The following is a 15796-nucleotide window of genomic DNA, read 5'->3' as shown; positions in this document are numbered from 1 at the left end:
GAGCCAGACAGAGATGCAATCCCTCCAAGTACAATGGACAACTGGCAGGGAATCATGGATCCTGCACACCTAAATACCGAGTAGAGCAGCAATCAGCAGAAACACCTGCCCTGGATTACAACCCAGAGACAACTGCACTACCACTAAGAACCACCGGAGGGAGCCCAAGAGCAGAATTCACAACAGTACCCCCCCCCTTGAAGAGGGGTCACCGAACCCTCACCAGAGCCCCCAGGGCGATCAGGACGAGCCAGATGAAAGGCACGGACCAAATCAGCAGCATGGACATCAGAGGCAAAAACCCAAGAATTATCCTCCTGGCCATAACCCTTCCATTTGACCAGATACTGAAGCTTCCGCCTCGAAAAACGAGAATCCAAAATCTTCTCAACCACATACTCCAACTCCCCATCAACCAACACAGGGGCAGGAGGATCAACAGAGGGAACAACGGGTACCACATATTTCCGCAATGAAGATCTATGGAAGACATTATGGATAGCAAAAGAGGCCGGAAGCGCCAATCGAAAAGATACCGGATTAATAATCTCAGAAATCCTATAAGGACCAATAAACCGAGGCTTAAACTTAGGAGAAGAAACCTTCATAGGAACATGACGGGAAGACAACCAGACTAGATCCCCAACAAGAAGCCGGGAACCATCACCCCGACGACGGTTAGCCAAACGTTGAGCCTTCTCCTGAGACAACACCAAATTGTCTACCACATGAGTCCAAATCTGCTGCAACCTGTCAACCACAGAATCCACACCAGGACAATCAGAAGGCTCAGCCTGCCCTGAAGAAAAACGAGGATGAAAACCAAAATTACAAAAGAAGGGCGAAACCAAGGTAACCGAACTAGCCCGATTATTAAAGGGCAAACTCGGCCAATGGCAAGAAAGCCACCCAATCATCCTGATCAGCAGACACAAAGCATCTCAAATAAGTTTCCAAAGTCTGATTAGTTCGCTCGGTTTGGCCATTTGTCTGAGGATGAAATGCAGAAGAAAAAGACAAATCAATGCCCAGCCTAGCACAAAAGGCCTGCCAAAACCTAGAAACAAACTGGGAACCTCTGTCGGACACAAATATTCTCCGGAATACCATGCAAACGAACCACATGCTGAAAAAACAACGGAACCAAATCAGAAGAGGAAGGCAATTTAGGCAAAGGCACCAAATGTACCATCTTGGAGAAACGGTCACAAACCACCCAGATAACCGACATCCTCTGGGAAACCGGAAGATCTGAAATAAAATCCATAGAAATATGCGTCCAGGGCCTCTCAGGGACCGGCAAAGGCAAAAGCAACCCACTAGCACGGGAACAACAAGGCTTGGCCCGCGCACAAGTCCCACAGGTCTGCACAAAAGAACGCACATCACGCGACAAAGAAGGCCACCAAAAGGACCTACCAACCAAATCTTTGGTACCAAAAATACCAGGATGGCCAGCCAACACTGAACAATGAACCTCAGGAATCACTCTACTAGTCCATCTATCAGGAACAAACAGTTTCCCCAGTGGACAGCGGTCAGGTTTGTCAGCCTGAAATTCCTGAAGAACCCGTCGTAAATCAGGGGAAATGGCAGAAAGGACCACCCCTTCCTTCAGAATGCCGACGGGTTCAATGACCTCAGGAGAATCAGGCAAAAAAACTCCTAGAGAGGGCATCAGCCTTAATATTCTTAGAACCAGGAAGATACGAGACCACAAAATCAAAACGGGAGAAAATCAGGGACCATCGAGCCTGTCTAGGATTCAACCGTTTGGCAGACTCGAGGTAAATCAGATTTTTATGATCGGTCAAGACCACAATACGGTGCTTGGCTCCCTCAAGCCAATGTCGCCACTCCTCAAACGCCCACTTCATAGCCAACAACTCCCGATTGCCGACATCATAATTGCGTTCAGCAGGCGAAAACTTACGGGAAAAGAAGGCACAAGGCTTCATCAAGGAACCATCAGAATTCCTCTGAGACAAAACGGCCCCTGCCCCAATCTCAGTAGCGTCAACCTCAACCTGAAATGGAAGAGAAACATCTGGCTGACGCAACACCGGGGCAGAAGTAAATCGGCGTTTAAGCTCCTGAAAGGCAGAGACAGCCGCAGAGGACCAATTCGTCACATCAGCGCCCTTCTTCGTCAAATCGGTCAGGGGTTTAACCACACTGGAGAAGTTAGCAATGAAACGGCGATAAAAATTAGCAAAGGCCAAAAATTTCTGAAGGCTCTTCACGGAAGTGGGCTGAATCCAATCATGAATGGCCTGAACCTTAACCGAATCCATCTCCATAGATGAGGGAGAAAAAATAAAGCCCAAAAAAGAAACCTTCTGCACTCCAAAAAGACACTTAGACCCCTTCACAAATAAAGCATTATCACGAAGGATCTGAAATACCATCCTGACCTGTTTCACATGAGACTCCCAATCATCGGAAAAAATCAAAATGTCATCCAAACATACAATCATGAATTTATCAAGATAATTCCGGAAGATATCATGCATGAAGGACTGAAAAACAGATGGAGCATTAGAGAGCCCAGGTATTCAAAATGGCCTTTGGGCGTATTGAACGCAGTTTTCCATTCATCACCCTGCTTAATACGAACTAGATTATATGCCCCTCGAAGGTCAATCTTAGTAAACCAACTAGCCCCCTTTATCCTAGCAAACAAATCAGAAAGCAAAGGCAAGGGGTATTGAAACTTGGCCGTGATCTTATTCAAGAGGCGATAATCAATACAGGGTCTCAAGGAGCCATCCTTCTTAGCAACAAAAAAAAATCCCGCTCCCAACGGTGAAGAAGATGGCCGAATATGCCCTTTCTCCAAAGACTTCTTAACGTAACTCCGCATGGCGGTATGTTCTGGCACAGACAAGTTGAAAAGTTGGCCCTTAGGAAACTTACAGCCTGGAACCAAGTCAATAGCACAATCACAGTCCCTATGCGGTGGAAGGGAACTGGACTTGGGCTCGTCGAATACATCCTGAAAATCAGACAAAAACTCAGGAATTTCAGATGAGGAGGAAGAGGAGATTGACATCAAAGGAACGTCATTATGAATTCCCTGACATCCCCAACTAGTCACAGACATAGATTTCCAATCCAACACCGGATTATGTACCTGCAACCATGGAAAACCCAGTACAATAGCATCATGCAAATTATGCAACACCAGAAAACGACAATCTTCCTGATGGGCCGGCGCCATACACATGGTCACCTGTGTCCAAAACTGGGGTTTATTTTTAGCCAAAGGTGTAGCATCAATGCCCCTTAAAGGAATAGGGTTCTGCAAAGACTGCAAGGGGAAACCACAACGCTTGGCAAATTCAAAGTCCATTAAGTTCAAAGCGGCGCCTAAATCCACAAACGCCATGACAGAAAATGATGACAATGAGCAGATCAAGGTCACAGATAACAGAAATTTAGGCTGTACAGTACTGATGGTAACTGAACTAGCGATTCTCTTTGTACGCTTAGGGCAGACTGAAATGACATGAGAAGCATCGCCACAGTAAAAACACAACCTATTCTGACGTCTGAATCCTTGTTGTTCCGTTCTAGACAGAATCCTATCACACTGCATAGGCTCAGGCATCTGCTCTGAGGACAACGCCACAGTGCGCACAGTTCTGCGCTCCCGCAAGCACCGATCAATCTGAATGGCAAGAGACATAGAATCACTCAGACCAACAGGCGTGGGAAACCCCACCATAACATCTTTAACAGATTCAGAGAGACTCTTTCTGAAAATTGCCGCAAAAGCATCCTCATTCCATTTAGTCAGCACAGACCATTTTCTAAATTTCTGACAAAACAATTCTGCCGCTTCTTGACCCTGTGACAGGGCCAACAAGGTCTTCTCCGCATGATCCACAGAATTTGGTTCATCATATAATAACCCTAGAGCCTGAAAAAAGGCATCTACATTAAGCAAGGCCAGATTCCCAGATTCCAGGGAAAATGCCCAATCCTGAGGATCGCCACACAGCAGGGAGATGACAATTTTAACCTGCTGAATGGGATCACCAGAGGAACGGGGTTTCAGAGCAAAAAACAGTTTACAGTTGTTTTTAAAACTCAAAAATTTGGACCTGTCCCCAAAAAACAAATCAGGAGTAGGAATCCTAGGCTCTAAAACCGGAGTTTGAACAATATAATCTGAAATACCTTGTACCCTAGCAGCAAGCTGGTCTACACGAGAAACTAATCCCTGAACATCCATGCTAACACAAATCTCCTCAGTCACCCAGAGGAAAAGAGAGAAGGAAAGACAAAACAGACTGCAGAAAAAAAAATGGCTCAACACCTTTCTTCCCTTCTTCTGAGATGCATTTAACTCATTATTGGCCAGTTGTACTGTTATGATCCGGTGACCCTGGAGCCGCATGAGACGTTCTCTGGAGTAGGTGGAACCTGTACTGACCGCAATCCCTGAACTGACACCGCAATTAGAAGTAGCCGTGGGATGTACCTAACACGTCCTAGACACCTCGACACAGCCGGAGGACTAAATACCCCTATAGATGGAAATGGGAACTCTATCTTGCCTCAGAGCAGAACCCCAAAGGATAGGCAGCCCCCCACAAATATTGACTGAGAGTATAAGAGGAAGGACATACGCAGGCAGAAAGCAGAATTTAGCAAAAGAGGCACTTCTAGCTAAATAGAAAAGGATAGGACAGAATTCTAAGCGGTCAGTATTAAAACCCTAAAAATATCCACAGCAGAAAATACAAAATATTCTACATCTAACTAAAGACATAGAATGTATATCTGCCTCTCCAGAGAATCCAGCATGACTGAAAAATCCAAAGTCTAAGCTGGACAAAAACACAATGAATTGCAAAGCACACAGCATGTGTACTACAGAGACAAAAAAAACAGACACTTATCTTAGCTGAATTGACAGCAGGGCTGTTGTGAACTCTATTTTTGGGCTCCCTCTAGTGGTCACAAGCGGTTCTGTGTAGTGTTGTCTTTCTGCAGGTTGCAGCATCAGCTGGTTCGTTATCCTTGGTTGGTTTCCTATTTAGCTCACCTGGATACTCAGTTCCTTGCCTGCTATCAATGTATTCAGTGCTCTTCAGATTCCTTGTGGCTACCTTGCTTCCAGTCTCTCCAAGACAAGCTAAGTTTTTGTTTGATCATTTTTTGATTATCAGCGTTCATTATGCTTTTAGTCCAGCTCGCTAAAATGTGATTTCCTCGCTTGCTGGTTGCTCTAGGGGACTGAGTTTCTCCCCCCACACCGTTAGTTGGTGTGGGGGTTCTTGAAATCTCAGAGTGGATATTTTGTAAGGGTTTTTTACTGACCGCATAGATTCCCTTTTCTATTTTCTGCTATCTAGTATTAGTGGGCCTCATTTGCTGAATCTTGTTGTGAATTTGGATTCTGGGCTCCCCCGGTGGCTACTGGTGGAATTGAACTGGTGTTTTCATCTTCTCTGTTCACCTGTTCCCATCAAGATGTGGGAGTCGCTATATAACCTTGCTGCTCTGTTAGTTGCTTGCCGGTCAACAATGTTATCAGAAGCCTCTCTGTGCTTGTTCCTGCTCCTAGACAACTACTAGATAAGTTGGACTCTTGTCCATGTTTGTTTTTGCATTTTTGTTCCAGTTCACAGCTGTAGTTTCGTTACTGTGTCTGGAAAGCTCTTGTGAACAGGAATTGCCACTCTGGTGTTATGAGTTAATGCCAGAGTTTTAAAGTAATTTCTGGATGGTGTTTTGATAGGGTTTTCAGCTGACCATGAAAGTGTCTTTTCTGTCTTCTGCTATGTAGTAAGTGGACCTCAAATTTGCTAAACCTATTTTCATACTACATTTGTTATTTCATCTTAATTCACCGCCAATACATGTGGGGGGCCTCTGTCTCCTTTCGGGGTATTTCTCTAGAGGTGAGCTAGGACTAATATTTTCCTCTGCTAGCATTATTTAGTCCTCCGGCTGGTGCTGGGCATCTAGAATCAACGTAGGCATGCTACCCGGCCACTGCTAGTTGTGCGTTAGGTTTAGTTCATGGTCAGCTCAGTTCCCATCTTCCAAGAGCTAGTTCCTATATATGCTGATGCTATGTTCTCTTGCCATTGAGAACATGACAGAATCTGCTTTCACCCCTGTGTATGTGCCTTCCTCTTACCTCACCGTTATTATTTGTTGGGGGCTTCTATATCTTTGGGGATTATTTCTCTGGAGGAAAGAGGTCTTTCTTTCTCTCTAGGAGTAGTTAGTTCCTCGGGCTGGCTAGGATTTTTAGGCACGTTCACCGGCTACTTCTAGTGTGTTTGGATAGGTTCAGATTTGCGGTCAGTCCAGTTTGCCACCTCCCTAGAGCTTGTCCTATGTTTGTTACTTAGCTGGAGTAATTTGTGATCCTCAACCACTAAGGATCATAACAGTATAGCAGGCCTGAAAGTGTTTAATGCATTGCAGAAGTGGGATAAAAAGAAGACCTGAGTACATTTTTTTTTTTCTCCCGCTTTTCCTTTGCTGCAGTCTGTTTAGCTTCTTTCATCCCCTTGAACTCTGGGTGGTTTTGAGCTCAGCTGTAGACATGAATGTTCAGACTCTGACTTCTAGTGTGGATCATCTTACTGCATGGGTGCAAAGTATTCAGGATTTTGTTATTCGTAGCCCTATGTCAGAACCAAAGATACCCATTCCTGAGTTGTTTTCTGGAGATAGATCTAGGTTTCAAAATTTTAAGAATAATTGTAAGTTATTTCTATCTCTGAGACCTCGTTCCTCTGGTGATTCCGCTCAGCAAGTTAAAATTGTTATCTCCTTGTTGCGTGGCGACCCTCAAGATTGGGCTTTCTCTCTGGCGCCAGGAGATCCTGCATTGTTTAATGTAGATGCATTTTTTCTGGCTCTTGGACTGCTTTATGAGGAGCCTAATCTTGAGAATCAGGCAGAAAAAGCGTTGCTGGCTATCTCTCAAGGTCAGGATGAAGCAGAGGTGTATTGTCAAAAATTTCGGAAATGGTCGGTGCTTACTCAATGGAATGAGTGTGCCCTGGCTGCAAATTTCAGAGAAGGTCTTTGAGGCCGTTAAGAATGTTATGGTTTCCCACCCCTACATGTGGTTTCCCACCCCTACAAGTCTGAGTGATTCTATGGCTTTAGCCATTCAGGTTGATCGGCGTTTGCGGGAGCGCAAATCTGCTCATCCTTTGGCGGTATTTTCTGGACAGAGATCTGAGTCTATGCAATGTGACCGAACTCTGACCAGAATTGAGCGACAAAGTCATAGACGTCAAAATGGGTTGTGCTTTTACTGTGGTGATTCTACTCATGTTATCTCAGCATGCTCTAAACGCTTAAAAAAAAAAAATCGCTAAACCTGTCACCATTGGTACTATACAGCCTAAATTTATTTTGTCTGTTACTTTGATTTGTTCTTTGTCGTCCTACCCGGTTATGGCTTTTGTGGATTCGGGTGCTGCCCTGAATCTGATGGATTTGTCGTTTGCCAGGCGCTGTGGTTTTGTCCTGGAGCCTTTGGAATTTCCTATTCCTCTGAGGGGAATTGATCCTACGCCATTGGCTGAGAATAAGCCTCAGTATTGGACGCAAATGACCATGTGCATGACTCCCGTACATCAGGAGGTGATTCGCTTTCTCGTTCTGCATAATTTGCATGATGTTGTCGTTTTGGGTCTGCCATGGCTGCAAGCTCATAATCCAGTTTTAGATTGGAAAGCTATGTCTGTGTCGAGTTGGGGTTGTCAGGGAATTCATGGCGATACTCCGTTGGTGTCTATTGCTTCTTCCACTCCTTCTGAGGTCCCTGAGTTTTTGTCTGACTACCAGGAGGTATTTGATGAGCCCACGTCCAGTGCCCTGCCCCCTCATAGGAATTGTGACTGTGCTATAAATTTAATTCCTGGTAGTAAATTCCCTAAGGGACGACTTTTTAATTTGTCTATACCTGAGCATGCCGCGATGCGGAGTTATATAAAGGAGTCTTTGGAGAAGGGACATATTCGCCCATCCTCTTCCCCTCTTGGTGCAGGATTTTTTTTTGTGGCCAAGAAGGACGGTTCTTTGAGACCTTGTATAGATTATCGTCTTCTGAATAAAATCACAGTCAAATTTCAGTATCCTTTACCACTATTGTCTGATTTGTTTGCTCGGATTAAGGGTGCCAGTTGGTTCACCAAGATAGATCTCCGTGGTGCGTATAACCTTGTGCGCATTAAGCAGGGAGATGAATGGAAAACAGCATTTAATACGCCCGAAGGCCATTTTGAGTACTTGGTGATGCCTTTTGGACTCTCTAATGCTCCTTCTGTGTTTCAGTCCTTCATGCATGACATCTTCCGAGAATATCTGGATAAATTTATGATTGTTTATTTGGATGACATTTTGGTCTTTTCTGATGATTGGGAGTCCCATGTGAAGCAGGTCAGGATGGTGTTTCAGGTCCTGCGTGCTAATGCTTTATTTGTGAAGGGCTCAAAATGCCTCTTCGGAGTACAGAAGGTCTCCTTTTTGGGTTTTATTTTTTCTCCTTCTACTGTGGAGATGGACCCAGTCAAGGTCCAGGCTATTCATGACTGGATTCAGCCCACGTCTGTTAAGAGTCTTCAGAAGTTCTTGGGTTTTGCTAATTTTTACCGTCGTTTCATCGCTAATTTTTCTAGCGTGGTTAAACCTTTGACGGATTTGACCAAGAAGGGTTCTGATGTGACTAATTGGTCTCCTGCGGCCGTGGAGGCCTTTCGGGAGCTGAAGCACCGGTTTTCTTCAGCTCCAGTCTTATGTCAGCCAGATGTCTCTCTTCCCTTCCAGGTCGAGATTGATGATTCTGAGATTGGAGCAGGGGCTGTCTTGTCGCAGAGAAGCTCTGATGGCTCTGTGATGAAGCCATGTGCTTTCTTTTCAAGAAAGTTTTCGCCTGCCGAGCGGAATTATGATGTTGGTAATCGGGAGTTGTTGGCTATGAAATGGGCATTTGAGGAGTGGCGACATTGGCTCGAAGGAGCTAAACATCGTGTGGTGGTCTTGACTGATCACAAAAATCTGATTTACCTTGAATATTCCAAGCGCCTGAATCCTAGACAGGCTCGTTGGTCGTTGTTTTTCTGCCGTTTCAACTTCGTGGTCTCATACCTGCCTGGTGCGAAGAACGTGAAAGCTGATGCACTTTCTAGGAGTTTTGTGCCTGACTCTCCGGGAGTTTCTGAGCCGGCTGGTATTCTCAGAGAGGGAGTGATTTTGTCTGTCATTTCTCCAGATTTGCGACGAGTGCTGCAGAAATTTCAGGCGGATAGACCTGACCGTTGTCCACCAGAGAGACTGTTTGTCCCGGATAGATGGACCAGCAGAGTTATTTCCGAGGTTCATTCTTCGGTGTTGGCGGGTCATCCTGGGATTTTTGGTACCAGAGATTTGGTGGCTAGGTCCTTCTGGTGGCCTTCCTTGTCGCGGGATGTGCGTTCCTTTGTGCAGTCTTGTGGGATTTGTGCTCGGGCTAAGCCTTGCTGTTCTCGTGCCAGCGGTTTGCTTTTGCCTTTGCCTGTTCCGAAAAGGCCTTGGACGCACATTTCCATGGATTTTATTTCGGATCTTCCAGTATCTCAGAAAATGTCTGTCATCTGGGTGGTGTGTGATCGTTTTTCCAAGATGGTCCATTTGGTGCCCTTGCCTAAGTTGCCTTCTTCCTCCGATTTGGTTCCTCTATTTTTTCAGAATGTGGTTCGCTTGCACGGCATTCCTGAGAATATTGTGTCTGAGAGGGTCCCAGTTTGTGTCCAGGTTTTGGCGGACCTTTTGTGCTAAGATGGGCATTGATTTGTCTTTTTCGTCGGCCTTCCATCCTCAGACTAATGGCCAAACCGAGCGAACTAATCAGACGTTGGAAACTTATTTGAGATGTTTTGTCTCTGCTGATCAGGATGATTGGGTGACTTTTTTGCCTTTGGCCGAGTTTGCCCTTAATAATCGGGCTAGTTCTGCTACTTTGGTTTCGCCTTTTTTCTGCAATTCTGGTTTCCATCCTCGTTTTTCCTCGGGTCAGGTTGAGCCTTCTGACTGTCCTGGGGTGGATTCTGTGGTGGATAGGTTGCAGCAGATTTGGAACCATGTGGTGGACAATTTGAGGTTGTCACAGGAGAAGGCTCAGCGCTTTGCCAACCGCCGCCGCGGTGTGGGTCCCCGACTTCGTGTTGGGGATTTGGTGTGGCTGTCTTCTCGGTATGTTCCTATGAAGGTCTCCTCTCCTAAATTCAAGCCTCGCTTCATCGGTCCTTATAAGATCTTAGAAATCCTTAACCCGGTGTCTTTTCGTTTGGATCTCCCAGCATCGTTTGCCATTCATAATGTGTTCCATAGGTCTTTGTTGCGGAGGTATGTGGTACCTGTGGTTCCTTCTGTTGAGCTTCCTGCTCCGGTGCTGGTCGAGGGCGAATTGGAGTACGTGGTGGAGAAGATTTTGGATTCTCGTATCTCTAGACGGAGGCTGCAGTATTTGGTTAAGTGGAAGGGCTATGGTCAGGAGGATAATTCCTGGGTTGTCGCCTCTGATGTTCATGCGGCCGATTTGGTTCGTGCCTTCCACGCGGCTCATCCTGATCGCCCTGGGGGTCTTGATGAGGGTTCGGTGACCCCTCCTCAAGGGGGGGGTACTGTTGTGAACTCTATTTTTGGGCTCCCTCTAGTGGTCACAAGCGGTACTGTGTAGTGTTGTCTTTCTGCAGGTTGCAGCATCAGCTGGTTCGTTATCCTTGGTTGGTTTCCTATTTAGCTCACCTGGATACTCAGTTCCTTGCCTGCTATCAATGTATTCAGTGCTCTTCAGATTCCTTGTGGCTACCTTGCTCCCAGTCTCTCCAAGACAAGCTAAGTTTTTGTTTGATAATTTTTTGATTATCAGCGTTCATTATGTTTTTAGTCCAGCTCGCTAAAATGTGATTTCCTCACTTGCTGGTTGCTCTAGGGGACTGAGTTTCTCCCCCCACACCGTTAGTTGGTGTGGGGGTTCTTGAAATCTCAGAGTGGATATTTTGTAAGGGTTTTTTACTGACCGCATAGATTCCCTTTTCTATTTTCTGCTATCTAGTATTAGTGGGCCTCATTTGCTGAATCTGCTTTCACCCCTGTGTATGTGCCTTCCTCTTACCTCACCGTTATTATTTGTTGGGGGCTTCTATATCTTTGGGGATTATTTCTCTGGAGGCAAGAGAGGTCTTTCTTTCTCTCTGGGGGTAGTTAGTTCCTCAGGCTGGCTCGAGACGTCTAGGATTTTTAGGCATGTTCACCGGCTACTTCTAGTATGTTTGGATAGGTTCAGATTTGCGGTCAGTCCAGTTTGCCACCTCCCTAGAGCTTGTCCTATGTTTGTTACTTAGCTGGAGTAATTTGTGATCCTCAACCACTAAGGATCATAACACAGGGCATGAGGAGGCAGACAGAGATGCAATCCCTCCAAGTACAATGGACAACTGGCAGGGAATCATGGATCCTGCACACCTAAATACCGAGTAGAGCAGCAATCAGCAGAAACACCTGCCCTGGATTACAACCCAGAGACAACTGCACTACCACCAAGAACCACCGGAGGGAGCCCAAGAGCAGAATTCACAACAAACCAACAAATGTACGCTTTTGATTGTATCTGTGTGGACAAATGTTGGACTGAGACACCCGTACTCGCAATCATCCATGGACAGATTGAACAGTTGCCGCAAGGGAAAGATCCTTTGTTGGAATGGCCTGTCCTTAATTTTGTAGTGGGACGTCTGAAGTGACTATTGGATAGATAGTCCTTTAGATTTTTTGCCCTTCTTGCTACCACCTTAGGCTGATCCCCCAATAAAAGGTCTTTGTCTTGGCTCACTCCTCAGGATCCCCCAATTGGCATTTAGAATGCGATATATATCATTCCATTGATTGTTAAATTTGGTGATCAAATTGATTTTGTTGGATACTGGTCTTACCAGGGGTTTTAAGGCCTCCTCTCTTGTCTTTTCTTTTGAGAATTCAAAGGCTCCCGAAATGATTTTTCGGGGGTATCCACGTTCACGGAATCTGTTGGTCAGTTGGTGAGACTCTTTAAAAAAATTGTCTGTACGGATACAGTTTCTTCTGAGTCTGAGGAATTGTCCTTTCGGAATACCTTTTCTCAAGTGCGCTGGGTGGAAACTCTCAAAATGCAGGAGGTTGTTTGAGGCCGTCTGTTTCCGAAATAGTGTGGTAATAATTCGATTTCGGTCTATCAGCAGTTTTAAATCCAGAAACTCGACTGAAACAGTGGAAGAAAAGAATGTAAGTTTAATGTTCCAACAATTATTGTTGAGCTCTCCAATGAAAGTACATAATTCTTCAGATGTCCCGGACCAAATTATAATGATGTCGTCTATATAATGCAACCATTTTACCACATGGGTGGAGAAGTTGTTAAGTTTTTATACATGAGTCTCCTCCCACCACCCCATAAAGAGGTTGGCGTATGAGGGCGCACATTTTGCCAACATGGCCGTGCCCGAGACTTGTTTGTAAAAAGTCCGGTCGAACACAAAAGTTTTTCTCAAGTACAAATTTAAGTAACTCCAAAATAAAGGTATCATGAGCCCTATCCCCTGTAGATTGTTTGCTCAGAAAATAGGATGTTGTTGTCATACCTAATTTGTGTTCAATGTCCGTATACAGGGCCTCCACATCTAGGGTTGCTAGGATTGCGTTGTCCGGCACTTCCAAAGTCTCAGAGTTCTATAAGGTGTGATCAATCTCGTACATAGGAGTCCAGGGATTTCACCATTGGCTGCAAAAAATAATCAAGATAGGAGCATGGTTTCTCATATAGCCCCCCCAGCCCAGAAATGATGGGTCTACCTGGTGGCATGTTGGTCAACTTATGGATTTTTGGCACTAGGTAAAAGATTGGAATGACTGGATGGGTTGTTATTAGAAAATCTCGTTCCTTTTTGTCTATAATGCCACAAGAGAAAGCCCTCAAAAAGAGTTTGTCTAGTTGCATCTTAAAAGTTTATGTTGGGTCTGCTGGTAATTTTTGGTAGTATTGGGTATTGTCCAATTGGCGCCTTGCTTCCTGACAATACATGTCTTTGGGCCATAACACCATGTTTCCACCTTTGTCGGCTTCTTTGATTTCTATTGAATCATTATTCCTCAACTTGGATAATGCTAGTTTTTCTTCTTGTGTCAAATTATTTTGGCCGTTTTTAGCCAATTGAAGTCTTTTTATATCTCTGCATGTTGTTTCAAAAAATATCTGAATGGCTGGAAACATTGAAAATTTAGGAGTTGCCTGAGACGGCAGTCTACCACTAAATCTTCTACCCTGAGTACTGTCATTTTCAGTTAGCAGATCTAATAAATCTCTGAAAGTTTGTCTGTCCTGATCTGGAAGCTCATCTATTAGTGATGGTTGATGGTACAGAATTTTAAATATTAGTCGTCTACAAAAAAGGTAGAGGTCTTTAGTTAATTCAAATTTGTCCAAACCGCTCATAGGCGAGAAGGACAGACCCTTTGTGAGTAGGTTTATTTCTGTTTCTGATAATTGGTATGTGGAGAGGTTGATGATACGCAACTTATGCGGCGTATCATCACCTAGTTCCTCTAGAGGGTGATGCGTATTTAGTAACGTTTCCGATTGCTGAAGTGTGTTGTTCGCTTCTAACTCGGAGACCAGACCCTGAAATTGCGGGGTTTTTTTATGCGGTTGTTTGGGTTTTCTTCGCCCCCTTCTATGCTGCTTTCTTGATCGCTCGTATCTGTATCTGCTTACATTAGGGCCTGTTCCATTATTAGTTACACTCACACCCTTATCTGTTACCCTAGTACTGAAAGTTCTCCTATTGCCTTGGTAATTCCATCTATACATTCTCTGTTTCTCCATTTCCAGTTTGTCCCACTGGAACTTGTTCTTCTTGCCCCTAATAATATCTTTTTCATATCTGTCAATCAGCTCTTTTAGATTAAATTTTAAACGGATCTATTTGGGTCTTGGTGTCAAAGGTACCTAGTTCTACTTCTTTCTTTATGTCCTCCTTAGTTTCAGTTAGCACCAAGTTGTCTTGTTCTATCAACTGTTATGATTCTTAGTGGTTGAGGATCACAAATTACTCCAGCTAAGTAACAAACATAGGACAAGCTCTAGGGAGGTGGCAAACTGGACTGACCGCAAATCTGAACCTATCCAAACACACTAGAAGTAGCCAGTGAACGTGCCTAAAAATCCTAGACGTCTCGAGCCAGCCTGAGGAACTAACTACCCCTAGAGAGAAAGAAAGACCTCTCTTTCCTCCAGAGAAATAATCCCCAAAGATATAGAAGCCCCCAACAAATAATAACGGTGAGGTAAGAGGAAGGCACATACACAGGGGTGAAAGCAGATTCAGCAAATGAGGCCCACTAATACTAGATAGCAGAAAATAGAAAAGGAAATCTGTCATGATCTCCATGGCCAGAGAACTAGCATAAGCCTCTATAGGAACAAGCTCTTGGAAGATGTAACTGTACTGACCATGAACTAAACCTACCGCATCATCTAGAAGTAGCCAGGTAGCATGTCCTACTTTTTATCCCTATATGCCCAGCGCCGGCCGGAGAACTAAATAATGCTAGCAGAAGGAAATATAAGACCTGACTCACCTCTAGAGAAATGCCCAAAAGGAGACAGAAGCCCCCCACATATATTGGCGGTGATATGAGATGAAACAACAAACGCAGCAGGAAAATAGTTTTAGCAAATTTGAGGTCCGCTTTCTAGATAGCAGAAGACAGAAAGCATACTTTCATGGTCAGTAGAAAACCCTAACAAAACACATCCAGAAATTACTTTAGGACTCTGGCATTAACTCATAATACCAGAGTGGCAATTCCTGATCAACAAGAGCTTTCCAGACACAGTAACGAAACTGCAGCTGTGAACTGGAACCAAAATACAAAAACAAAACATGGACGAATGTCCAACTTATCTAGTAGATGTCTGGGAGCAGGAACAAGCACAGAGAGGCTTCTGATAACATTGTTGACCGGCAAGCATCTAACAGAGAAGCCAGGTTATATAGCGACACCCAGATCTAATCAGAACAGGTGAACAGGGAAGATGATGTCACAAGTTCAATTCCACCAGTAGCCACCGGGGGAGCCCAGAATCCAAATTCACAACAGTACCCCCCCCTCAAGGAGGGGGCACCGAACCCTCACCAGAACCACCAGGGCGATCAGGATGGGCCCTATGAAAGGCACGAACCAGATCAGAGGCATGAACATCAGATGCAGTGACCCAAGAATTATCCTCCTGGCCGTATCCCTTCCACTTGACCAGATACTGGAGTCTCCGTCTGGAAACACGGGAGTCTAGGATTTTTTCCACAACGTACTCCAACTCACCCTCAACCAACACCGGAGCAGGAGGCTCAACGGAAGGCACAACCGGTGCCTCATACCTGCGCAATAACGACCGATGAAAAACGTTATGAATAGAAAAGGATGCAGGGAGGTCCAAACGGAAGGAAACAGGGTTAAGAATCTCCAATATTTTATACGGACCGATGAACCGAGGCTTAAACTTAGGAGATGAGACCCTCATAGGGACAAAACGAGAAGACAACCACACCAAATCTCCAACACAAAGCCGAGGACCAACACGACGGTGACGGTTGGCAAAAAGCTGAGTCTTCTCCTGGGACAACTTTAAATTGTCCATCACCTGCCCCCAGATATGATGCAATCTCTCCACCACCGCATCCACTCCAGGACAATCCGAGGATTCCATCTGACCGGAGGAAAATCGAGGATGGAACCCCGA

The 15796-nt window shown here is 44.9% G+C and overlaps 1 protein-coding gene across 1 annotated transcript in view; it reads left to right on the top strand.

The window, feature by feature from the left end:
• LOC143817685 (RNA-binding protein fxr1-like) overlaps window positions 1-13957 on the top strand; it is a 35994-nt gene extending 22037 nt beyond the window's left edge. Inside the window, exon 3 of the mRNA XM_077299177.1 lies at window positions 13886-13957. Coding sequence (XP_077155292.1) covers window positions 13886-13957 — 72 coding nt within the window. The remainder of the gene's footprint in view (window positions 1-13885) is intronic.
• Window positions 13958-15796: the final 1839 nt, after the last annotated feature.

This window comes from Ranitomeya variabilis, chromosome 3, assembly GCF_051348905.1.
Source record: "Ranitomeya variabilis isolate aRanVar5 chromosome 3, aRanVar5.hap1, whole genome shotgun sequence".
NCBI classification, from domain to species: Eukaryota; Metazoa; Chordata; class Amphibia; order Anura; family Dendrobatidae; genus Ranitomeya; species Ranitomeya variabilis.
This window is presented reverse-complemented; position numbering and strand designations above follow the sequence as displayed.